This window comes from Euwallacea fornicatus, chromosome 16, assembly GCF_040115645.1.
Source record: "Euwallacea fornicatus isolate EFF26 chromosome 16, ASM4011564v1, whole genome shotgun sequence".
Lineage (NCBI taxonomy): Eukaryota > Metazoa > Arthropoda > Insecta > Coleoptera > Curculionidae > Euwallacea > Euwallacea fornicatus.
Window position 1 is genome coordinate 1,501,666 of NC_089556.1, and position 24,393 is coordinate 1,526,058.

General features: G+C 37.9%; 4 protein-coding genes across 4 annotated transcripts; 3 read left to right on the forward strand and 1 right to left on the reverse strand.

The window, feature by feature from the left end:
* Nucleotides 1-1,331: 1,331 nt before the first annotated feature.
* LOC136343851 (endocuticle structural glycoprotein SgAbd-2-like) lies at nucleotides 1,332-3,475 on the forward strand. The gene is made up of 5 exons (XM_066290806.1): nucleotides 1,332-1,400; nucleotides 1,455-1,523; nucleotides 2,383-2,549; nucleotides 2,951-3,066; nucleotides 3,120-3,475. Exons 2-5 carry the CDS (start codon nucleotides 1,515-1,517, stop codon nucleotides 3,329-3,331), a joined length of 504 nt encoding a protein of 167 aa, XP_066146903.1. The 5' UTR covers nucleotides 1,332-1,400; nucleotides 1,455-1,514; the 3' UTR covers nucleotides 3,332-3,475.
* Nucleotides 3,476-6,494: 3,019 nt separating this feature from the next.
* Nucleotides 6,495-10,146, forward strand: LOC136344270 (pupal cuticle protein 20-like). Its single transcript, XM_066291571.1, has 5 exons — nucleotides 6,495-6,570; nucleotides 7,759-7,933; nucleotides 8,935-9,076; nucleotides 9,132-9,298; nucleotides 9,350-10,146. Exons 1-5 carry the CDS (start codon nucleotides 6,553-6,555, stop codon nucleotides 9,523-9,525), a joined length of 678 nt encoding a protein of 225 aa, XP_066147668.1. The 5' UTR covers nucleotides 6,495-6,552; the 3' UTR covers nucleotides 9,526-10,146.
* Nucleotides 10,147-11,152: 1,006 nt separating this feature from the next.
* LOC136344060 (E3 ubiquitin-protein ligase MARCHF8) lies at nucleotides 11,153-16,924 on the reverse strand. The gene is made up of 4 exons (XM_066291136.1): nucleotides 16,259-16,924; nucleotides 12,555-12,699; nucleotides 11,749-11,869; nucleotides 11,153-11,692 (listed from the first exon to the last, which is right to left on the reverse strand). Exons 1-4 carry the CDS (start codon nucleotides 16,577-16,579, stop codon nucleotides 11,236-11,238), a joined length of 1,044 nt encoding a protein of 347 aa, XP_066147233.1. The 5' UTR covers nucleotides 16,580-16,924; the 3' UTR covers nucleotides 11,153-11,235.
* Nucleotides 16,925-17,100: 176 nt separating this feature from the next.
* On the forward strand, nucleotides 17,101-23,874 carry Cds (CDP-diacylglycerol synthase). The gene is made up of 7 exons (XM_066291132.1): nucleotides 17,101-17,311; nucleotides 17,997-18,209; nucleotides 18,272-18,448; nucleotides 18,583-18,942; nucleotides 19,086-19,235; nucleotides 19,972-20,103; nucleotides 20,598-23,874. Exons 1-7 carry the CDS (start codon nucleotides 17,246-17,248, stop codon nucleotides 20,823-20,825), a joined length of 1,326 nt encoding a protein of 441 aa, XP_066147229.1. The 5' UTR covers nucleotides 17,101-17,245; the 3' UTR covers nucleotides 20,826-23,874.
* The last annotated feature ends 519 nt before the right edge of the window (nucleotides 23,875-24,393 follow it).

The window sequence follows — 24,393 nt, forward strand, 5'->3', positions numbered from 1 at the left end:
TACAGGGGAAGTTGGTGGTATACAGGTCTTTTGTCTAATTCGAATGGTTCCTGTAATGGGTACCGAAGTGTTATGAAGAATTTGAGGAAACTTTTTAAACCCTAATTGATGGATTAAGCTCGTCTTAATTGAGAATTTATTCCTCAACTTCAAGTCGACACCGGCTTGCTTCGTCTCAGGTTTTGCTGCCGAAGATGAAGTTGTTAACATTCGAGATGGCGCGATTGGTACCTGCCAATTTCATTGGGTTCCTTCCTCATATACCTCCTGCGATCCTCCACGTTTCGTTTCTTTATGAGTAACAAATATATTTGAGTAATAAATGGATTTCAGCAATAAATTTAATCGAGTAATAAATGGATTTCAGTAATAAATTTATTTGAGTAATAAATGGATTTGAGTATTAAATCTGTCGAAGTTGTCAAAGTACACGGTCCACACACAAAGTAACCTCTAACGTCTGGAGGTTACTTTAGGGGCAAACTCTGTGACATTACAATGTCCTACTCCTTCAGAACCAATAAACATCAAGCAATTCCTTATTGAATTTCAACAGCCTTTGAATATGCAATTATCATTTATAGGTAGTTTATCAAATTTGACGTCGTACCCAATTACCTGCCTCTTCCATAAAGAAAATTGTCGTTAGTTGTCTACTTGAATAGCTACATTGTATCGTCAAGAATATCAAAGTTTCATGTCCAATTATTGCTTGAGGTGTGCATATAAAGAATAGCCATTAACACAAATAGCATTAACCAACTGATGTGATTTGCATATAAGTGGACTGTTTAGCAAAATAGCTCGAACTGTGTATTATGCAGAAAAATATTTGTTATGATATGGCAATTTCGCTTTGAGAAACATGACGTCACGAAAATGGTTAGAGCTGGTCAAAAAACTGCGCTAGCGGTCGTAGCCTGCGACGTAAACCTAGCCAAAAAGGGCCAATACGGCGAAAGCCTATTTGGCGCGTTCGTTGGATTGCCTATGTCTGGCGTTGGTCATCGCGACATTTACTACGTCTACATCGGTTAAAGTAAGCCATGTCGATTTCGTTTTGGGGATTTTCATTTTGGAAAATGTGGCTGGCCCTTGCGTTTTAAGCCGGCGAATTTCCTGAATATTAAAAACGCTACTAATGTCCTTCAATGCAACGACAATCAATAAATTAATATGAAATTTTATTTAAAAAGAAAAAAAACAAGGATTTTCCCATCGTGTATTCGGTACTTGCGCAATGGAAGAGATGTTTTTGTCTGCCTGGCGTGCAGCAGGTAATAAAACACCAGAAATTTGAAGAATAGCCTTGTGCACTAGAGATGCCTACTAATGCATTCAAAACTTTTGGGGTAGGGTGTGCCAAGATGAGATGATCCAAAACTTGGTTTGCAGTGGGGGTGGCTTATAAATAATGGGTATAACTCCACTGATTCATTAGAAAATTTTTGCAGCCGATCAATTTCGCGTGTTTCTGTGTATTCGACAAGAGGATTACTTGAATAGAGCCAATCATGTTGCTTGTAAGTATTCTCACTTATTGTAAAAGAATTTTTTTTCTCGAATTAGTTCACGACGGTCAGAGAGCAGGGAAGAGAAGCCGCCTTTCCAGGCCTCACGGCCTGTTTCTCAACGTTCAAGTTCAACACACTGAGTGCTATGGCAGACACCGGTGTCTGCTCCAGGCTTGCTTCACTAGGCACCCCGGACAGACGCCAGCGTCCCCCAATAAATTGCTGCGCCAGGCCGCACAGCCTCAAATTATAAGTTTACATGCTCAGTGTGGGGCCTGTCGCGGCATATAGCCAAATATGTCCCTAGACAGGGGCAAAAAATAGACTAGTCTTATAGGGCCTGCTGCGGCCCTGCCATTAATGTTGTTTCTTTGAATCGTGTGGCGGACACTTCTGCAAAAAAATCATCAATAAATTCAACGTGTCCTTTTCTGCCCGCCCGAAAGTTTTTGCTTGATGTGTCTGTCACGGCCCCTTCAACTCGTGCTGCGCGACTGCTCTGGCCCAGTTGAAAATTCTGTCACGGGGCCACAGCAGACACTGGTGGATGTTAGCCACTCTGTATAAGGCGGTCTCTTCATAGAACGCCGAATACGGGCTTCGACGCTGAATTTGTTAACTTTAATTGCTAATTTTCACACAGACGTAGAAATTGGACCTAATTAAGTAATGGTCCAAATTCTCGGTCGTGGCCCTGCTGGAAACACCTGCGCAATGGCGAGGTGTGTTATGTAATTCGACATAGGGTACAGACGGGCGTGGGGGTTCCTATTGGCGGTGTTCTATGTGAGAAAGTGGTCTTACAGCGAACCAAATTAAACGGAATATTCACTTATGACTTTACTTCAAATTTATCAATTTCCACCAGATCACATTCGGTTGTTTGCTGAGCACAGCTCTGGCCACGCCTCAAAACTACTACAGACAACCTCCGTACCAACAACGACCTTACCAACCTCAACCACCGTATCCACCACCGGTTCCAATTGTTTCCGAGTCCAACGAATTGAACCCCGATGGGTCTTTTAGTTACAGGTAAGAATTTGATGATCTTTTTAGTCGGAATTGTTGTTGAAACACCGTAACGTTCTAAGGATTGATATTACTTAAGCCAAACGAATGATTCAAATGGGTTATTTAATTGTTCATGAGAAATCAATGTCTCCTAAACATGCAGTTTTTCAAATTGAAGAATGCAGTGTGTGATGCAAGATATAACAACAGTTTAACAATTGCGATTTCCGCTTTATTTTTCCAAAGGAAGTCTAGATAGAGATCTCGGTATTCTAACATGACTTATTGTTCTTGCAAGGTTGCAGGCATTGGAAAATTTGGAGACGATGCATCGAAAACGTTTTCGATGCTTAGTGATTTATAATTAGCAACTAATTAAGACGATTACATTCGAGCTTTCGTGCGTTTATTTCATTCCCTAGTTACGTTTCTGGTGATGGCTCCCAAGCCCAAGTGCAAGGGTACCTCAAAAACGCTGGCCAAAAGGACACCGAAGCCGAAGTGATGCAAGGGTCCTACTCGTACACCTCCCCGGATGGTTGTTTATTACAAAATTTATTGTGACGTTTTGTATTGTTGTAAATACTGCAGGAACCCCGATCACGGTCAATTGGATCGCAGACGAAAACGGCTTCAGAGCGGAAGGGGCGCACCTTCCGACCCCTCCACCAGTTCCGGACGAAATCAAAAGGTCTTTGGATCTAATTTCCAGGCAGCCAGTACAAGAAGGGCAGTACTCTGAGGAGTATGACAAAAACACTTTTCAGAGGCATAGTAGCTTTCAGAGGAGGTATCGGTACTAACCATTGTTCCTGTAAAATTCAAGTTCTTCTTAATAAGTGTGCGTGTATGATTATTTTTAATGAGAACGGACTACTTTCTGGGGTTCATTGTATACTAATTTACTGGTGTTGATATGGCAATGAATTAAATAACGATTCACTCTCGATTTTAGTTTTTATTTAAAAATGATACACGGAGAAACGGTACGTTCAACAATAAACAGTTTTCAAAAGTAAAAAATGCCGAATGTGACGGCGTTCGTGTTGGTGAATGTGCAGTGGGATCTGTACGTGGATATCTGAAGTCCACAGAAATTTCGCCCAATTTAACAGCGCAGCTTTAAAACAAAAGAACAATGCCCTATTGCCGTTTAGTGGTGCCAGCTCTCAGTTGAAACTAACTGAGAGTATCATTCGTCCTTTTTTTTAAGGGCTCGTACGATCGCCCTTTTTCACGCTTCGCTGGTATCAAATCACTTTTTGCAAGAGTTAGAGAAAATTTGTGGAAAAACGGAAATAGGCACTAAACTAAAATGTATAAGTGATGAATATTTAACAGAAGCAAATCGCTCCGAAATTTCTCTCATATTGTATATTTGAAACCTTATGCAGCAACTTCTGCAGCATCAACAATGGAACTCATAACACTTGACCACAGATTAAAAATTTAATCACCCTTACGCAGTCAGGAAACTTGATGACCGTGTTGGAAATTTTCTATGGTTATCGTTGATTAATGTCTTGAGGTTTGCAATTGATAATACAACTCGTAAATGGCAAGATCGCCTAATTAAAAGTGGATAGGACTTGTCTTTTCCGTTCCTCGCAACGTTTTCCGAAAAATTCTTTGTTGAAATTACGACAGAGGGCGCTGGGACGGCAAAAATCCACCGATAGTATTCCACACTAGCGCCCTCTGTTGTAATTTTATCAAGGGATCTTTCGGAACACTTTCCTTCTACTAGCATCCTCTGTCGCAATTTCGACAAGTGATCTTTAGGAGCATTTCGCGAGGAGCGATACCTTGTTGAAATTACGACAGAGGACGCTGGCGGCTTACAGTGGTAGGACACATCTATTTAACACGAAAAATCAGTTATAAACTTCAATAAATGTCGGATTATTGTCGAATTTAATCGTTTGTGTTTTTAGACGCGCTGGTAGAAAAACCGTGGAACGACACGCTTATTGGAGAGTAGTGGATAATGAATACCTTTTCTGGGCTAAACGGTTTGCCTAATGGAGAATGTTTCACCTCAATTGTGGTGTGGAATAGAGCGATATGATGAAAAAAGATATTGGAGAAATTGAATATTTCTTCTAAAAGATTTTTGCTCGTAGCTTTTACTTCAGAGTTGGATGCATTCCTCATCTCTTTTTTCTTTCCACAAGAGCACCATTTTCTTCAGATAACTCCCGAACGTCTCCTAGTTAATGAGTTACTGGTTACGCCTGCAAATTTGGAATCAAAATTTCTTGAATTTGCTTGTGGAACAGCTTTCAGCCTTAAGAAGCTATATTTGCATTTTTCCAGTATTCGAATTATTCGTTTGCGCGATCTCCATATTGCTTTCGCTTCATTTCTTTTTCTTTCTCAAAGACTGAACATCAAATTTTGAACATTGAACATCTGGCGACTCTGCTTAATTTCTCAGGTAACCAGTACCGGCCTTGCGTGCGGGGTTGGGCGAGGATTCGAGGCGGTGCAAACTTCTGATCATTTTTTTTCTTGTGGGCAGGGAGCGACGATGACTTGGTAAGGCCGGCCCTGCAGGCACTAACACATAAAATTTTTGTAGAATCTCCAATATTAAACACCCTACAAGAATAAACACGATCTTACATGTTTTACGGAGCGGTTTGATTTTTGGCTCAATTACCAAACAGTATAGGTTGGGCAATAGTCGGGGGCTGCTCGTTTGAGAGCTTGTGCAATCCACATACGCGAGCTCTAAACCAAACCCCAATGCTTGCCGTAGTCAATTTTTGCTGCGACCAACATTCCATCAAAGACATTTCTTGTTAATTAACCCAATAAACTTATAAATCTTGAGGTTTATAGATGTCGGCAAAGTTCAAGACTATACCTACCACATTTGCGTGCAATCGTGAAGGGTACGAACCAACGACAATGAGACCGATACATTTCCATGCAGATCCTCCTTATTCTTGCACAACTCCATCAACACGACTAACAGGAAAGTTTTGAAATCACTTCGCTATAATTTCCACCGTACAATGACGTAGGTAAATACCTGGCCATCGTTTAGGGCGCGATCTTTGCAGATGAGACCCTGAGCGCCTTGTTGATGGTAGATATAGATAACATTGTCTTTGGGCTTTAAGAATGTCACCATCATCGAGCGTCATAATACGTACAGTGACCACTAAACCTCGATAATAAAACGTAATAGAATTGTAAAAATCTCATCAATGTGTAAATGAACGAAGAGTATGGTAGTATGATTGATGAATTTTGCTCGTAAATCCATCGGCATCCCATAAACTGCAAGAGTTTTGCAATGGAGTCACATCTTTGATTAAAAATGACTGTATTTGTAGCTCATGGCGTTCATGTATTTATCATTAGTATTTTCAAATGCGCATTTGCTACCTTCTCGTGGACTTTTGGAAAGGAAAGTCACAATTGATGATAGAAAAGACCATTTGGTGATTGATGAGGACATACCAGAAATCACCAGATGCTGATGTCTGCTATGTCCTGAATTGGTGGCTTCTGGTATGTCCTCAATCGAATATCAACAAAATGATGAAAAACCAATAATCCACTCACAAAGTTACTCAATCTAGGTACCAATTAAGACCTTACACACTTATATGCTTTTGCAAAAATTGACTTAAAGTCTCTTATGCAATGGGACATCATCAGTGGATTTGTGAAAGGATTTTCTTCATGGGACCCGCATGGGTACCCTTCTTAAGAAGATGTATCTAATTTATTTGAAGTCATAGAAATACGTTACTTGCACCAGACGTGAGCTGAAAGAAGACAACCTTTTCTATATTTAGTAATAACATACTTAATGCGAACCCAGCGAACAAACCATAAACATTTTGTGGCATCTTCAAGATGCGATCTGTTTTTTATTCTGATGATTAAATGACAATAGTGGGGCAAAATGGCTTATTGATTCCGTAAATGGGTATAGTATATAAATGGTAAGTTTGTCCTTAAGTGAAAATAGTGTCAGCTTTATTGGCGTTTAGTTCGGTGGTTGAATATGTGGGATGCACGACTGGTGAGTTGAGATTTACTAGAATTGCAGAGCGATTGGGAGGTGGAAGGAATGTGCATGGAAGAATTTTTTTGTTTGAGCAAAATTAGAATAGTTTATCATGTCTTTATTCCCCTCCCCCAAATTTAGATTACACAGGGTGAATATCTTAATTAGGAGTTTCCCTTTTAATACAACATAGGCCTTGAAAAACGAAGCAAAAACTTTATGACATTTTTTTTCAAAATTTTGAAAAAAAATTTCATAAACGACCAAAATATTCACGTACGAAAAGCAGTAATTAAACGGGATTTTTTAAGTAATCAATTTTCTAACAAATGGGTACGTCACAATAAGCCTACAAGATGTCCCGCGAAATCACCAGATTTAAACCCATGTGATTTTTATCTGTGCAACTATACGAAAAGATAGATAATAACCAAAACTACTTTTCTATTTCAGTCTTTATAAGTTTCCGTATGAGCGTCTTTGCTTCATTCTACGATATTTCCTTGGGCAAAAAACACCATAAACTTTTTTCCCCAATACGGCCTTAGGAATGTTTTTATTATTTTTAAAATGACTTTTTATCGAACATTCCTCGATGAGTCACACTCAATAATTCACGCCAGGTACTGTTTTTTCATTAGTTTTTATTATCTTACGCACCCGTCTAATTAGCCTCTGCATAGATTCAAAGGCGAACCAACTCCGCATCCATTACTATTTACGAGATCCTTATGCTGGATATTCTTATCTAAAACACGCTGTATAGCAATTAAGGCCCATTTGCACACAATTATTTTCGGATAGCTGAATTGACCATTAAAGCTCGTGAACACTGAAATCTTAATCGACAACATTTCCATTTTCCCCGCAAATAAAACTCAAACTAGAAATTATGATTGCAGAAAACACGAAAATGGGACTATAATTTCCAAGATTTTAGTGTATATTCAATATTAAAACCCAAAAGAAAATGACCATGATCGTCGAATTGCCTGGATAAAAATACTCCAGACTTGTGGACGGGCCAAGGACTTCTCGAAACTTTGGAGAAATCGTTCAATGCTGTGATAAAAACTCTGGTAGCCAATTTACGAATAAAAACGCGCATAAAAACCTATGAAATATCTAGTTTTCCTCAAACTCTTCATGTGAGGAGGAATTATCCACATGAATAATATTAATTTTCGTAAATTTCCTTCAAAGCTATTGGTGACAGTCCTCCTAGGATACACTTCTTCAGCTCGCCTGGACAGCAATTATCTCCCTCCATCAGGGGCCAACGGTGCAGGAGGAGGACCTGGAATATCACCACCATACTCTCCTTCAGGAGGGGGTAATGGAGGAAGACCACCTCTAGGAGGAGGTGGCAAGCCAGGAGGTAGGAACTAATTTTCCTTTGGGGGCACATTCCTCAGAATGAAGTCGGTTAAAATACTTCATGGTACGAACAGTGATCCAAAACTGACATAATGAAAGTTTTTTCCGTCGCTTTGCTGGTGTTCGCAATCTACCACAATTCTTCCAATCTGGACGGTTCAAAGAGGAGTGAAGGAAAGAATGGACGAAATTAAGTGTTAAACATGGATTTGGGTGTCGCAATTTTCTAATTTCCTCATTTACCGCGATAAATATCTGGAACTATATACTTTCAGAAGACTAAAACAAATTTCAGGTTAGTGGAGTCATGCCCAACAAGGGTTTCCATTGAAAAAGCAACTTTGGTCTCTGACTCGAAAACAAATGAAGCTGGAAAAAAATTCTAGTACGCCACTGGATTGTACATAATAAAATACGCAAAAGATGCTTTTGCTAAAAATTCAAAATATTCACAAACGAAAAAATAAAGGGGCTTTAAAGAAAACGAGAAAAAACGAACAACATCCTGTATATCCCAAACGAGTCGAGATGTTAAAATGGCGTTGAGATAATTGAAATTGTCTCAAAAATCGGGCCAAGGGCCGTGACCACGGGTTTTCTCCATCTACTCGAGAAATACCGGAAACCCCTCAATTACATTGAAAATACAACACTCGGTACATGTAAATAAGCGATTCCTGCTATTCTTTGATACCATCCTTTCTTCGGTTGCATCCCACATAACCATATCAGTTCGTTGGCGAATGTAAATCAGTGCAAGTCGTGATAGGTTGTACCGTCGTAGAGTACCGGGTTTATAAGTCTCCAGCAGGGTGCTAAAGTTGCGAAACCAGTTGCAAAGAAGACACGGAGGATATGTTATTACGGTTAGCTAACACAACCTACTTTATCTTGAGCCGTTACATTCAGGTAGTATCTCGTGATGGTCGTGGAATGCAGAACTAAACAACCCATATTTTACATCTTTTTGGATTTTGAAATATTTATTTCTCGCACGAATAGGAAATGGAGGTTCTAGGCCACCATTTGGTGCTCCCGGAGGTGGTGGCGCAGCTGGTGCGAATGCTGCAGCATCTGCAGACGCCCAAGCGACAATTCTCTCTTACGAGAATAACAACGATGGAAGCGGAAACTATCAATGGAGGTAACGTGGATTCGATCAGGGTCAAACTGGCCCTTAACATACTCCTCATTTACAGCTACGAAACCAGCAACGGAATCAAGGCCGAGGAAACTGGAGAATTGAAGAACGCTGGAAGTGAATCTGAAGCCCAATCTGCTGTGGGGTCATTTTCCTACACCGCTCCAGACGGCACAGAGATTAAGATCGAGTATACGGCAGACGAAAACGGATTTGTCCCTAAAGGTCTCTACCATTTGAGTGTTTTCCCAAAGTCTGAATAACGAACTTCTGCAGGCGACCATTTGCCTACAGCTCCTCCAATCCCGCCAGAAATATTGAAGTCTTTGGAACAGAACGCAGCCGAAGAAGCTGCTGGAGGCGGAGGAGGAGGTGGAGGAGGCGAAGCTGGATACCCCGCTCCTGGCGGTGCAGGCAGCGGTGGCGGGGGAGCCAATGGGTACCGATACTAGATGATCGAAGGAAAATAATTAATTTATTATTCGTCACCTCTTCGAAGGTCCCACAACTGATGTACCTACAATAATTGTTAACTTATTCGACTTTTTAATTTATTTTCTATATCCATAGTTCATGCATATTTACGCAAGATTCTCGAGATTATTAGGGCCATTTCTCTGTGGGTATGTACGTTAAACTACCATGAATAAACGTTTCTCTATATGGCATGCTATTATAGGTTTAGGTTTAAGTCCTGGACAGAGCTTCGTTTTTGCACTTGAGGGAAACGCTTGGCCGGTAAAAGTGAAATTACAAAGGAGCAAAACAAATCGAACCAGCAAAGGAAGCTCAGGAGGTTTATTCAAGTGCAAACATGTAGCTCATGTGTAAGGATAACTTTTACGTATTAATGAATAGTCATAGATTTCTTATGTCTAGTTATTGTGATACACTAATGATTTATCTCTATGACGATGCAAGCAGCGAACCGGTATACGAGATTATTTTTCTATTAAAAAAAAATTCGAATTTCGAGCAAAACTACGCATATCTGGAAATAAGCGTTCTACACTTAGGTATAAGTTCTATTTATGACACCTGCAACTGCCGCTAAATATAAAAGCGTTTATCAACTAAAATCTTTCTATTTTTGCTGATTAGAACTGCTATATAAAATGTATAAATGCGAAGAGTGAGGGGTTCACGGTAGATAATGCGAAAAACAACAGCATTATCGAAATGTTGCATAAACTGTTTATTTTGCCTAATAAAAGGGATGCTTTACAGGACGTTCGTTTTGTGAGTCACCCGAACCACCCGAAGCGAAATTGCGCACAAAAAGTCTCTTCCTTACGTACTCGTTCAATAACAAACGATTAATTCATATATTCCTACAAACGTGAACACTCAGTATATTTAGTGGAATGAAATTGCAGGGTTAGCCAGGAGAATGTCTGATTACTTGCCCGAAATATTTCCTGTTAGTCATTCCGGCTAATGACTCATGCGCTGGCCGGCATGCTTACCAAATATTTCTCCATTGGATTTTTAACAAAGGGGTACTAAGTATATATATATATGTATGTACTAAACCCATCACAACTTTAAAGATCAAAATAAGAAGGGACATTTTGAGATCATTGCAGAATTTGAGAAGGCCCCACTTAGAGGTACACCTCTAAGCAGAGGATAAATCTTTCGAGCACCTCTAACAATTTTCTTCACTTACTTGCACTCTTTCCAAAAACGGAGTTTTCATCCCACCTGCGAGCCCGAACCTTACATGTGACGCATCACTGCGATCTGAAAAAGAGGATGAATTGAAAAATGTGAAAATTCAAGATGGCGCCCATAAGAAAGAACGAAGCCGATGATGGTTGTCAAAAATCGAAACGTTAGATCTCGAATTATTAGTGTTGATAAGAAATATTCATGGTTTTTTTTATGGGTGCTCATCGAAACATCTATCGAGGCTCTGACACGAACACTACAACTAATCGACTATGAACAGGCGGTGAGCAATATGATTAGAGGATTCACGGAGGAACTCTCCTCTCACTCGTCAGAATGGGTATTCACATCGCGATATGTGGCCTGTAAATCCAGCTTCGAAATATTGGGTTAATAAAATGTCTCTGCCTTAATAAATCATATTTAATCAACTAAATATGTTACAATTAGTAAAATATAATTACGTAATATCACAAACAAAAACCTCAGCTTCAAACTAGCAGATTCTCGTGGCTTGAACTCAGCAAGTTCGGCAGAGACTTACAAGTGTTACTGCCTATAGCCTCAGTCTTGCACGTGTAAAACTTCCTACTATTCGAAGGACACTCAATATCTAGAGCAATTAAGTTATCTCTGACTTTTAAGTACTCCTCTGATATGACGGAGTCCTGCTGGGGACTCTCGCACAAGTCCTCGACGTGCACGTCTGCTTTCTGAATAGAGGAAGCGCAACTATCTAAGCTTTTCGTCAGCTTTTCCTTCTCGAACATATAACAAACTTGTACTTCGTTTTGAGAGGTCGAGTTTGTATCACAAGGAGGAACGCTGTACTCTGCGTGCGTTACAACTTGACTCAGTAAGTTTTGACCACTCTCTTTTGTGCTGATGAGATTTGGCGACGGGGGTATCGGAAGTACTTTCTCCGGTGCGTTTTGTACTAAAATTACTCTGAAATTGAGAAAAAAACGGTTTCATCCACGTCGGAAACTTCGTTAAGCACTTACCTGTTATGGGCTTTCCATCTTGAAAACAGATGTAAGTATTGCCTACATTGAATATACATAAATACAGCACCTCCGGTGAATCCTACAGCGACTACTACAAGCTTTGTCCAGAAGGGCCAGGCTGCAATATATAGTTAAATTAAATATTAATTATCGTGGCAATCGTGGGATGGGGACAGAAATGAAGCAGCAAAAAAGGAAGACGGGATAAAGGAAATCACATCAATATTGTGTACATCGGAGAGTGTGTAGCTCATAAGGTTCTAGTATTATGGTATTAGAGTTAAATGTAAGATAGTGACAAGTAAACTGAGAGAGCTATCTCGAGGTGAAGCACTATAGAGTGAGGTTACTGCTGCCGCCGCTACTAAATAACCAAGTGTCAGAGTATCCCCTCTTGGACTGGGGGAGAAAATGGACAGTCGAGGTACAGGACAGAGATGCGGTCGAGCGGTAGTAAATTCGTTGGTTTGTTCTTCTATATTATGTTAATAAATTGACATTTATTAACTATGGAGAATGTTTCCAATATTATACCGATATATATATACAAATTTGGGAAAAATTAAGCATTTTATTTTAACAAAACTTTTATGTAATGCCAAAAACCTTGAAAGCCTTTTAATGTTCCAGCTATGACAAAAAAATTATGCGTTGATAACATTGAAATGACATTATTTTACCGCATAATTATTGTTTTCATTGAATAACCGATTAAAACTCGCTGTTTAAACAATGAGTTTAATTCGGGCACAAACCGTTTCTGCCTTAATTTAATGCTGAATACTTTTTAAGATTAAACTTACCAATTAAACCTCTTTGCACTTCCTCTGCGGCCCTATCAATGAGCACAAAGAGGGACCAAACGACACAAACGGCTGCTACAAAGTGGAACAATATGGCACATAACAGTCTTTGGCGCTCTACACTACTCATCTCTAAAATTCGCCACTGAAATTGAAGAAATTACGTTTAAAAGTGTAGCTGAAATATTCTTTATACATATATAAATTTTATGTAACTTTGTTATAGTCCTAACGTTAGGGCCCGGGGACATTGCGGTTTCCGATAGAATACATGGCCACTTCAGAGAGGACAATCTGGTTCTTAGACCAAATAAAGTTTATCACCTATAATAAAAGATCGTACTGTGTTCAAATGGGTTTGACCACAGTACCGCAATAAAAGACCCATATTACCATCGACCCGAGTTCCGCTAGACGAACGGCCTGGCATTATCTAAAAAAGCAGCGATTGCTCTGCATTTACTTCATGATTACCATGAAAATGATTCTTGGTAAATTTTTCCATACTCATACCATCAAATCTAAATAATTTCACCAAGAGAAAAATTTCCATAAGAGCACCGGAATAGAGGCGCATCATTGGAGTACTTCTTGGTAGTACCTATGAAAATTATTTTCCGGATAAAGTCGCCAGTGTGTGGAAATATTGGCCCTAAGTGCTGTGATTGTACAACAATATAAAAATATTCAACTGGTGGATAACGCACATTTTAGCACAGCTTTAAGCTCACAATTCGCCTCAGCGTGCTTACGCTTAGGTGTTTAAGATCTATAAAACGTCTAAAGGGGCTCTTTGCAAATCGCTACACTGGCTTCCAGCTATTTCGTTTAAATGCGTTTTTAACTTAACAATATAGATCTCTTGCGAAGCCGTTCCTGAATTTGCCATCCCCCGATCAGTTGCACACCAAGGCCTAAGTGAGATCATTCACTGGGGGTTCAGACCGTGTACCTTGTCGAACAAGAATTTAAAGATTTTTAGTTGCCATGGCTCTAAATTGAATAATTGGTATAATATGTAACTGACAAAATATTTGTAGGTACCATTTCTCAAGTACCTATCCAAGCTGACTTGTAAGGTCGAAACATGCGTTTATATATTATTAGGCATGTTTCTATACCAGTAATTAGATTTATGTTGCCAAATAATATTCACCTTGATCTCATAACACCACATATTTGCCTTGACCAAGTGGCATCTGTAAATCTGGCAAACTCCTTAAAGCTGGGCAGTTTTGAATTTTTGGCCAACGCTCAAAACACCTGCTTACTGATATTTTGGCAATATGGAATAAATAATTGCCTAATGAGTTTTAAAATAAACTCAAAAACAGGTTCAATGGTCCTGTCTGGACTAAACTTTATAACTGAAGTGAAAATTGCCTTATTAATGTAATTAAACAATTTTTGAAGTAGTTATTGTGGTTATTATAAGAGATACTCATTCGTTGTTTTGTTGTTGTTAATAATTTATGAAATAAAAATTTAAAAAAAAATCCCTGGAAATAAATTATTAATATTTATTGACCAACAACAAACCTTTCATTTCAAATACACTGCTCAAAATAACACAGAGAACAAAGACAAGTATAGTGTCAAGTATATAGTGACAAGTATATAGTGGACGCAAGAATGCATCAATGTGTTATTCTCAGATGACTCTCGGTTTGGATATCGACCCATTTGAGGTAGGTATCGAAGAAATTATATGTAAATTTATTGTAAATTAATGCCACTACATGAAGATTATAGTCAAAAATATGCTTCTACTTTAAATTCTTTTGGGAAGTAAATATCTAGACTTGAGAACTCTTATCATTATTTGTTGGCCATAAATGGAAAATGCATGTATATTATCGAGTTCAATAACAACCTTTCATGCATAATTAATGCTTCTACAAAGAATGCTACGAGTTAAAAGAGAAAAGTGAGAAAGTTTTCGTTTTGGTAATACATCGGGAAAGACAGAGGAACCAAAGATTGTTTGCGCCACAAATGCAAAGGAAGAACCAATAATAAATACACTGCTCAAAAGAATCTAAGGGAGAATCATAATTTAGGACATAATCTTAATATAGTGGATAGATAAATTCGAAGAAAATTTCTTCAATACCACTTCGAGCATTAATAACAGCACAACGTCTTGACATCCCCAAAATAACCCTATCTACTATAACGTTTTGTGATAAAAATTGCCATTACTCCCTGAGAATGTTTTGAAGAGCCAAATTGCTATAGATGAACGAATTGAATTGCTTTCGCAGCACGTCGCATACGTGCTCTATGGGAGTCAAGTCGAATGAGTAGTGTTGGCCAACTTATAAGAGTTACATTGTTAAACCTAAACCAACGCGAAGTAACCTGGCTAACATGTGGACGAGTAATGTGTTGCATATAGAGGAGCTCTGGAGAGCCTATGCAAAAAGACGGACAACGGGTTCGAGCACATGGTCGCGGTACCGCATTTAGCATTTGTGGCAAACAAACGAGCTTGGTTTGGTGATGCAATATGATATCACCATGCCATCATGAAATCTCCTCCATAATTACGAACTTCCTAAAAGAGCTTCTCTCATCCTAACCGTCCTGTTTTACGCGAAACGCGTTATCTACGAGCATCAGGTCGAAAACCAAAGCGAGATTTATCTGTGAACAACACATTGGCCCATTGTTCAATGTGAGGTTTTGTCCACAATTGTCCTTGTTGCCTAGATTATTTTAAGCAGTGTACTTATCAAGCAATTTATTCTTCGATTGAAAATAATGATAAATATAATTATCGTTGACCTGACAACTTCGCTTGTTTATATTATAATAATAAGTATTATTGCGAAATACCCCGTGGAATTAAAGACAACTTTTATATTAATATGGGACTTATTTGAATATTGCCTAAAGCATTGCTTTTTTCTGAAAAATGTCATTGCCTCAGGTGTAAATACTACAATTGTCTCAACTGCCAGGAAATAGTTGAGGAGTATAGTAGGTATTAAATGGTTTGTTTTAAGCAGCTTTAAAGGGTAACTCCGTTCACCACAAAACACGCACATAAAGTGCTACTTTTAAGCCAAGGACTAAAAGTAGTTGCATAAACTCACAGCTGGCTTTGTGGTGTTGCAATATTAAACTTATTGTCACATTGCATGGTCCACTTGTGTAACAATTATATAATGATGCCTATTTCCCTATCAATATCAGAAACATTTGTGAAAAAGGGATTGAATTGAACATTCAATAGCTTACCATGTGAACTAGAAGTGGCAAAATAAATGGGTGCTAGTGGCAGTACTTAAATTTGAGATGCCTATAGCTTTGTTTCATTCTAATGGGGACCTCTAGGAGAAAAAACCAAAAATGTTATTAAAACATTGATTGTAATTTAAAATTGCATTAGTAATGGGTAAAAGAAAGTATATGTTACTCCAATACATGTTGTGTATATTATTGTTGTTGACCTTAGCTTCACACCAGCCTTCAATCTCTGGGTTCAACCAAAAAAGACTCACTTTTGCTCCTTGTAGCATAATCTACTATCTTAACTTTGATACAAATATTTACATGACTTTCTAACACATTTGAAAACTCTTATAAGTTCCACTTCAATTACTATATAATCTCCATCATTAATGACCTATTACTATATTCCAATGCATTGTGACAAATAAAAACAAATAACAATAATACTGAAGCCAAAACATACTTACTTCTGACAATGGTTTAATCTTTGTATGTAGAATAAAATTAAATTTGCACAGTTCACAAGACCTGGTGTCTGAAGCAGCCAACCATTGTCTTAAACAATTCTGATGTACATACTTTAAACTCCCTGAACAATAACAAGGAGATAACAATGGATTTTCAGTGTCTGCCTCACAGTGGCATATTCTGCAGATATCTCCCATGGAATTGGAGTAATTGGAGTCTGTGTCACATTTTGAAAGGTCTTGTTTTTTGATAGAGTCTGAGAAGGCTTCCCTTGAAACGACTGCCCGAGTTTCTTTGACTTTTATAAATTGCCCAGGCATGGCATTTAAATCAGTAAACAGTAGTGTTTATATGTAAATTTTAGGTGCTTTGAAGATGAACGCAGAACACTGGTTTCACTTTTGTTATATTATCCATTTTGGGGCAGTTATATCATAGAAACATTGGGGAAAATTGTATGACGCGAATTGCAACTGAAGTTTAGGAACAAAGGAAAAACTTTGAACGTGTTTGGATGAGCTATTTGAAGCACGAAACTAGGGAGATGAGCACTGACCGAACTGCGAGGAATACAACGCCGATGAATGAATGAATTTAGTAATTTCGGTTCTGTACTTTTTCTACACCTGCAAAGCCCACAAGTCACAGTAACAAGCAAAAGTCAGCAAAAAATGCGAAAATCGTCATCTATATCAGCTGATTGCCAAAACTTGACATATCTGCAATTCAAATCATTCAACTCTCGTATTCCCACTGTGTGAGTCTAACTCGCACTCAAGTCAATAAAACAGGACAACAACATGAGCCGATTAATACTTTCATTGACAAATGCCCTTTGGCGCATGCGACATAACCTGGAAAGATTTGTATGTTTCTGTATTGATTTTTCTTGAAGACCGATTTATAAACAATTTTGAGTGTATTTCTTTTAATAGTTCGGCTAATTAGACACGTTTATCAGCAAATCCTTAGACAAATAAACCAGAATGTCTGAGGTCCGGAAACGGAGGGAGTCTGATGGTACAGTGCTAGAATCAGCTGAATCGGACCATGTAAGTGTTGCTAGATCACCTGGGATAATCCTATTTTCATTGCCCCTGAATTAGCAACCCGAACTTTCTTGTAAAATGTATTTCATTTGCCTGTTAGTAAACAAACCGATGTAAGTCTTAGAAAAATGTCTGCTAATTACTCTTGGTGTGTTATTTCAGTTTCTTTTAGTTTAAATTAATGAAAAGGGTTTTGTAAAGGGCTTCACATTATTCCCTCATTTTTGACATGTAGAGTTGGTATAGCAAGCGTTCAAGTGGGGCTCTTTTAAACCTATGACAATTAGAGATACCACAGATAGTTATTCCTAAGATCTGGCCAAACCAGATACATAGCTTTATAGGATTTAACAAATCTAAGCATTCAAATGTTACAATAGGGAACATCCTTATTGAAGAAATGCAGTTTGAAAAATATGTGTCCTTCAAACGCCAATGTAAAATCAACTAAATAGTACTTATTCACTTTTTTCTTCCTGAAATTGTGCCGAGTGCAAAGAATGAAATATCTATTTCAGAATAATTATTTGAGCGGGAATGTAAAAATTACTTGAGGATGTGACAAGAAACAGACAACATGAACCTTGTGTAAACTTAAGACATATATATTCTCAATTATTATTGCCATTTGCCAGTCAATGTATCAATTAATTAAGCACGAACTAGAAAGAAAATGTGTCTATTCCAGATTGATAGTGAAGATGATAAGATTAAACATGCCACAGACCTTTCCAAAACCATTCCATCGGGAACTGATAAGGCTCCCACCATCCTCGAGTGGATTGTTAAAGATCTTCCAGAGAAATGGCGAAATTGGGCTGTACGAGCGATTTTCAGCTTGATTATGATAGTTTTCTTCTCACTTGTGATATATGGGGGGCCTCTTGCCCTCATGATAACAGTAAGTTCTTTTAAAATTAGAATCAATTATCATACAGGTACATTTTTATTCATTCATTTCAGACTTTGGTAGTGCAAGTCAAATGTTTTCAAGAGATAATCAATATTGGGTATGCAGTGTACAGGATTCACGGTCTTCCATGGTTCAGGTCTTTATCATGGTATTTTCTTTTGACCTCAAACTACTTCTTTTATGGGGAAAACTTGGTTGATTATTTTGGAGTACTAATTAATAGGACGGTAAGTATTAACGTAATGAGATTATTTTTTAACAGTATTTTCATCCGCCAAAAAGGCAAATTATTTATGCGTATTCGAAATATGTTTTTGGTTTGGCAGTGTACTTTCAAACAGGACTCGTATTTAATTTTCAGGAAGGCCTTCGCTTCTTAGTGGCCTACCATCGCTTTATCTCATTCAGTCTCTACTGCGTGGGCTTTGTATGGTTTGTCCTATCTTTGGTTAAAAAATACTACATGAAACAGTTTTCTTTATTCGCCTGGACCCACGTAGTTCTGCTCATCGTGGTTACACAGTCGTACCTGATCATTAAAAATATATTCGAAGGATTGATTTGGTTCATAGTGCCTGTTTCCATGATCATTTGCAACGACATAATGGCGTACGTGTTTGGGTTTTTCTTCGGAAAGACACCGCTTATTAAGCTATCACCCAAGAAGACTTGGGAGGGTTTTATTGGTGGGGGGATTTCTACGGTTTTCTTCGGATTAGTGGTAAGTAAAGGGTTGAGGGGAAACGATCAAAGTTAAATTGGAAGAACTTAGCTAGCTTAACGCTAAGGTGTTTTTTGTTATCTTTCCGCAATATCGTTTTTCCCGTCTAAAGATTATATCGCTGATGTGTAATTTGCAATCAGATCTCGTATTGGATGTGCCAATACCCATTCTTCGTGTGTCCAATCGAATACAGTGAAACTCTGGAAAAAATGACAATGGAGTGTGAACCCAGTTCCCTGTTTAGGCTTCAAGGCTACTCTTTGCCTCTCTGGATGAATTGGCTCAAGATTGTAAGTATACAGTTTAAAATTGGAATTGGATGAAATAAATAATAAACTGCTAGAATTTCAAAATGTATATTGAAAAATTGTAGCTCAAATTTGAAGTTAAATACCATCAAAAATAAGAAAGATATTTATTTGACTGCGGGAAGCATATTTAGATAGGGGCATCCTTAGGCAATAAGGATATTTAAAGTTCAAGGGGCACAAGTGATATGTCTAGTTGTATTTAATATAATTATTTGAATTTTGGGGGGTTGAAAATTAAACTGTACATATTGTAATGATGTTTCGAAGATTTTCTAAAGAAGACTTAATACATGCTGAAGTTTCGCAAATATCCTTTAGTTTTATGGTTTTCAGACTCGGTGAAGCTTTTAAATTTTCCTTCGGCCAATCGTGTCCACTTAGGAGGTACGATCCTGGTAGAGTTTCGTGGTAAAGTGGCAGGCTGAAATGCCTTAGGTCACAGCCCATACACTGGCTTTTCACTACGGAAATCGGCCAGGTCTTACGCCGGCGGAATTGTGAATACGCTTGGCTCCTTCGGGTTGCGCTTTGATCTCACTAGATCAATATTCTGAAGTCAACTGAACTTTCTACGATAAATATATTTTCTATATCAATATTATAAATTTCGCACATTAATATACAGGTATTTAATAGAACCAGAGGTATCGCTTGTGGCGTATTCCCTATATATGTCGGTATACAGTATAACTCATAATAAATTGGAATATTGCAGTTTGGAGTCGGCAACACTATCTACTTATATCCCTTTATGCTGCATTCCCTATCACTGTCACTGTTCAGCAGCGTCATTGGACCCTTCGGAGGGTTCTTTGCTTCCGGTTTCAAAAGGGCCTTTAAAATTAAGGTACGATATGTATTTATTTTTGGTTTACAAAGCTTATCGCCATTCTCATTACTTTATTATTGTTCTGTTGATAACTATTAATGCCTATCCTGCGGTCATCGGAAGACCGTTTTTTCTTGGCATAATATAAAAATCATTTGGAAGCATCTCTTGACAGAGCCCCTTCGGTGACAATCTTTGAGGACTATGACCTAAAATAATTAGGATCTTTTAGAACATAAAAGAACTTTTCTTGTTCCAAGGTGAAAGTAACTTTCACCAGCATACATTACTACGGAGAGTTCGGGAAGTTTCGCTTTAGTTGTATGTTGTTATGTTATATAGTATTGACTAAACCAGAAGAGAAACTTACAACTCTGGGTGTAAATATATGGAACTAGTGATAACTTTACCAGCGAGAATTTTTCCCCATAAAAAAATGTGAAATCGAAATCGTCTTGTTGCGAAATTAACTAGAGGCTCGATGTGTTGGCCTAAGCAGTTTTCCTCTCCAGGACTTCGGTGACGTAATACCTGGCCACGGTGGCATAATGGACCGCTTCGACTGTCAGTTTCTTATGGCCACATTCGTCAACGTTTACATCAGCAGCTTCATTCAAACGGACAGCCCTCAAAAATTACTTTCCCAAGTCCTCTATATGAAGCCCGAACAACAGCTCCAGCTCTTCCATATGTTAAAGGAATCACTCGAAAATAGAAATATACTGGCTCCTAGCGTCTAAGTTCTTATTTGTTCTTTGTACATTTTGTTGGAAACTCCCCAATTTATTTATTTTTGATAGTGCCATTTTTACGTTCTTTTTTTTAATAGTTATTTTGTATTGTTTTTGTGCTTGTTGAGTTTAGGTTTGCGAATAGGAAAGTGCAATGAACGCGAGAGTAAGTATGAATGCGGCAGTTTGGGGATTTGGAGGTAAGAGGAAAATTTGAGTGTTGATTTTTATCAGGTATAGGAGAAATGTATCTAGAGTTTATCAAGGAAAGTGAAGGATTTTTTAATTTTATGCGGATTAATAGAGGAATCACAAAGTTTTAGTGGGTGACGGTGAGCCAATCACGACAATTACGCTGTTTAAGGGTGGACACCTATTTTTGAGACACCCTGTATAGTAAGGGTTATGACATGTAAGCAGCTGCCAATTTGCAGTTTTGTCTCAAAATTACAATGTACAAACAATGTCTTATTTTTCTCTTTTTTGATACAGATGCCCATCAAGTGATTTTCGGGCAGAGGGAGCTTGTTGATTTTATTATTTGGGTATTTTACAAGAATTTTAGTGTGTCTGTAAGTAGGTTCAAGAACGTTTGTGATGCCTCTACCAATCATAGATGCGATGATTGAATTACTTAAGACTAATTTGGTGATATGTCTACGCTTTAATAAAAATATGTTGTTTGAAAGTATTGAAGTCGAGAGCGGCACTGCCATTTACTAAAAATATATCACAAAACTTCGACATCCACAATACATCCAGATGCACCCCAGGAAATTAATAATTCGTTATATTTGTGGACGTTTAGTAGAGACCTTATCCAAATTTTTTCTTGTACGAAGTATTTTTCTGTTTGTCAATGAGAAGTGTAGTCGTGTTTAGTTATAGTATCGCCTCTCTCTTCGATATATTTTTTTCTGTGGTAAAGGAATTATTATTTAATTTAAATGGTACAGGTTAAAGATGGGCCTTGAACGGTGAAATACCAGGTGTGTTAGTTTAGAAACCATTAACGATTACCTGATTTTTAGTTGCTCAGCCGTACTTACCATAAATTATGTCATTTAGTTTACCGTTAATTTAGATAAGCAGCTAATTCGGGGCAGTCTTAATCAATGCAATTATGATATATCAGGCTCGTGGCGGTGGCAAAATTTATAGGACCTCTCAGTGTTTCGGTGAAGTTATCCAAACTGCTTGAAATATGAGGAAATTAAAACATTTCAATCGTGGAACTTAAAGAGATTACAGAAAACTTTGATCGGTACCTTAGTGTTGCAGTACACGTTAAGGTACAGATATGCAGCAAGCGCATGCTCGAGTGCTAGATAAATTTCTGAAACTGCGCAGGTAAATGTAAGAACCCATAGTCAACTATTTATGTTGGATTGCTTCAAATATAGAATATAGAGACCAAATCCACAGTTTTCGAGCCGAGTTGACATATTTCTAAACTTAGCCAATAACCTTTTGTAGATAGATCTTCGAACCAATACTGTCAAACAGTCCCGATCTATGTTAATAAATTATTGATGTTGTAGAATATACATTAATCTATATGAATTATATGCTGGTATTATTGTGATTTTCAACTTCAACATCAAATGCTAAAATTCAAACTCACAATAATGAAGGGATATGCAATTTGCATACAGGCAAAATCACGGTGTTTGGTGGATAGGAAAATCAAGGAGAATTAACGGGTGTCCGGAAAACAGAAACGACACCTAAGCGTTTAAAATAACTACAATATAAGATAATTAATATGTCAATTCCCCTTGATTTTTTTATTTACCTAGTTGGGTGATGTTTACTGTATACAATCACCAAGGTAGAGAGGGTATTCGGTTCATGGGCCTCACCGTCATCTCAGCGAGTTTAAGAGATGCGAGTTCGATTAAATTAGGACAAAATTGTACAATTTAAAGCTTAACAAAAATACGTTTTCAATTGGGAAATGTTGACAATATTTTTCTGAATATTTATGAACAACTGAAACTGTTTTTGAGTTTTTTACTTAAAATGGAAAACGGCTCACTATAAGGAAATGGAGCTCTAACATTCTTAAAGGCCTTTTTGGAGTACTTTTTAAGAGCATTTGCCAGATCTACTTTAATGTGCCAAGTTTTCAAAGTATGGAATGCAACTTCTGTTTTTCTTACAGCCCCATTTTCGGCATCTGCAAATTGGGGTTACCTTATTTGTTCCAAGTTCTTAGGCACGATACTTATTATAGTCAATGTTGTCATATTGATTAAAACAAATAAAATCGTTTGTTGGTAAGAGAAACAGCATGCAAAAAAGCCTAAAAATAGTTCGCCATTTAGTTTTTGACAGATTTTATGTTTCTGCAATCCAAATCAAATTGCATTCAAAGCATTTAGGCTTTAAAAATGTGAATTCTTTAACCAGACTGAAAGGCTGGATAGTGAAACACTTTTGGAATTTATCGCACCATGGCTCCTTTACCAAAAAAAAAGAAAATTTCTTGGTTTAACTTACAAAAAAAAAACGAAAGTTGCACTTCGTATCTGAGAGGATTAATGGAATGGAAGAAATCTGACAACGTTGTTAAAAAGTATTCCAAAAAACACTTAAAAATGGCTCGGTTTCATCTTCTTGTAATTCGCTGTTTCTGATTAATGAGTAAAAAATGAAAAAGTGAAATTTCAGTTTTTCACGGTTATTTACAGAACCGTACTAGCAACACTGTCAGTTTGAAATCCTGTGCGTACTAGACGTTGAGTTATATTCCCAAATTTAACCCACCCTCGTAAGGTAACTGAGATCCGAATGTGGGGCTCGCAGAAGAATACCCTGTACACAACTGTAAGTATAACAAACCTGGCAAATTTTGCCTTATGTGTTTTAGAGTCTAGGTAAATGTAATAAATAAATATATTTTCTATTTATTATTCGAAATGGTGATGTTGTATATGGTTATTATTAAAGTCTCATATTAGGTAGTACTATTTTGGTAGCTGTCAATTTGAGTCCTACTATACTACTAAATGTTGAAGTCTTCTACATTCTATGGAATAAATGGATTTAGGAACTATTTAGTTGTCCTTTCTTTGCGTCTTAGATTTTTGTAGGTCGTGCAATCCGCGGGAGGAAAAGCAGTGCTTTTCTCCTTTATTGCCACGTAATAGGTGTACAAAAAGGAGTTGAGCACTGAAGTTAGCCCCATTAAAAAAAGTGCATGGACGCATTAAGTTCGTTCGCAAGTTTGTGTACAGTTCAGTCTTTATACTGGGTGTCCGGGTGAGCCCTGGACTTGGGAGATTAGCACGGAAGATCGATTTTTATTTTTATTTTTTTGCACCTGCACGGTGCAATTGAAAAACTTTCACACGGAGGCCACAGCACTCAAGATCGGCCACAATCCATTCAATCTTCCAACCGAGGCCGTTTTGGCTCGAAAACGCGTCCAAATTTCAAAAATTCGAATGTTCCGCGTAACCGTCCGAGGCCACGATTGGTCGGAGAAATGAGCAAAAAGAGAAAATTCATTTGACGTGGGATTTTTGCGTTTGTGTTGTTGGCGATTTTGTGCTTGTCTAGTTCCGACCTTGAC

Bases quoted from the DNA above. Each gene is read 5' to 3' on its own strand.
- LOC136344060 (XM_066291136.1), bottom strand. From the start codon at position 16,579: ATGCCTGGGCAATTTATAAAAGTCAAAGAAACTCGGGCAGTCGTTTCA. The intron at 11,870-12,554 runs GTAAGTTTAATC...TATATATTGCAG, and splicing joins AGTGCAAAGAGGTTTAATTG to CCTGGCCCTTCTGGACAAAG. The intron at 11,693-11,748 runs GTAAGTGCTTAA...TCTCAATTTCAG, and splicing joins AGATGGAAAGCCCATAACAG to AGTAATTTTAGTACAAAACG.
- Cds (XM_066291132.1), top strand. From the start codon at position 17,246: ATGTCTGAGGTCCGGAAACGGAGGGAGTCTGATGGTACAGTGCTAGAA. The intron at 17,312-17,996 runs GTAAGTGTTGCT...TGTCTATTCCAG, and splicing joins AATCAGCTGAATCGGACCAT to ATTGATAGTGAAGATGATAA. The intron at 18,210-18,271 runs GTAAGTTCTTTT...CATTCATTTCAG, and splicing joins CTCTTGCCCTCATGATAACA to ACTTTGGTAGTGCAAGTCAA.
- LOC136344270 (XM_066291571.1), top strand. The intron at 7,934-8,934 runs GTAGGAACTAAT...TCGCACGAATAG, and splicing joins AGGAGGTGGCAAGCCAGGAG to GAAATGGAGGTTCTAGGCCA. The intron at 9,077-9,131 runs GTAACGTGGATT...CCTCATTTACAG, and splicing joins AGCGGAAACTATCAATGGAG to CTACGAAACCAGCAACGGAA.
- LOC136343851 (XM_066290806.1), top strand. The intron at 2,550-2,950 runs GTAAGAATTTGA...TTCATTCCCTAG, and splicing joins GATGGGTCTTTTAGTTACAG to TTACGTTTCTGGTGATGGCT. The intron at 3,067-3,119 runs GTTGTTTATTAC...TAAATACTGCAG, and splicing joins CTCGTACACCTCCCCGGATG to GAACCCCGATCACGGTCAAT.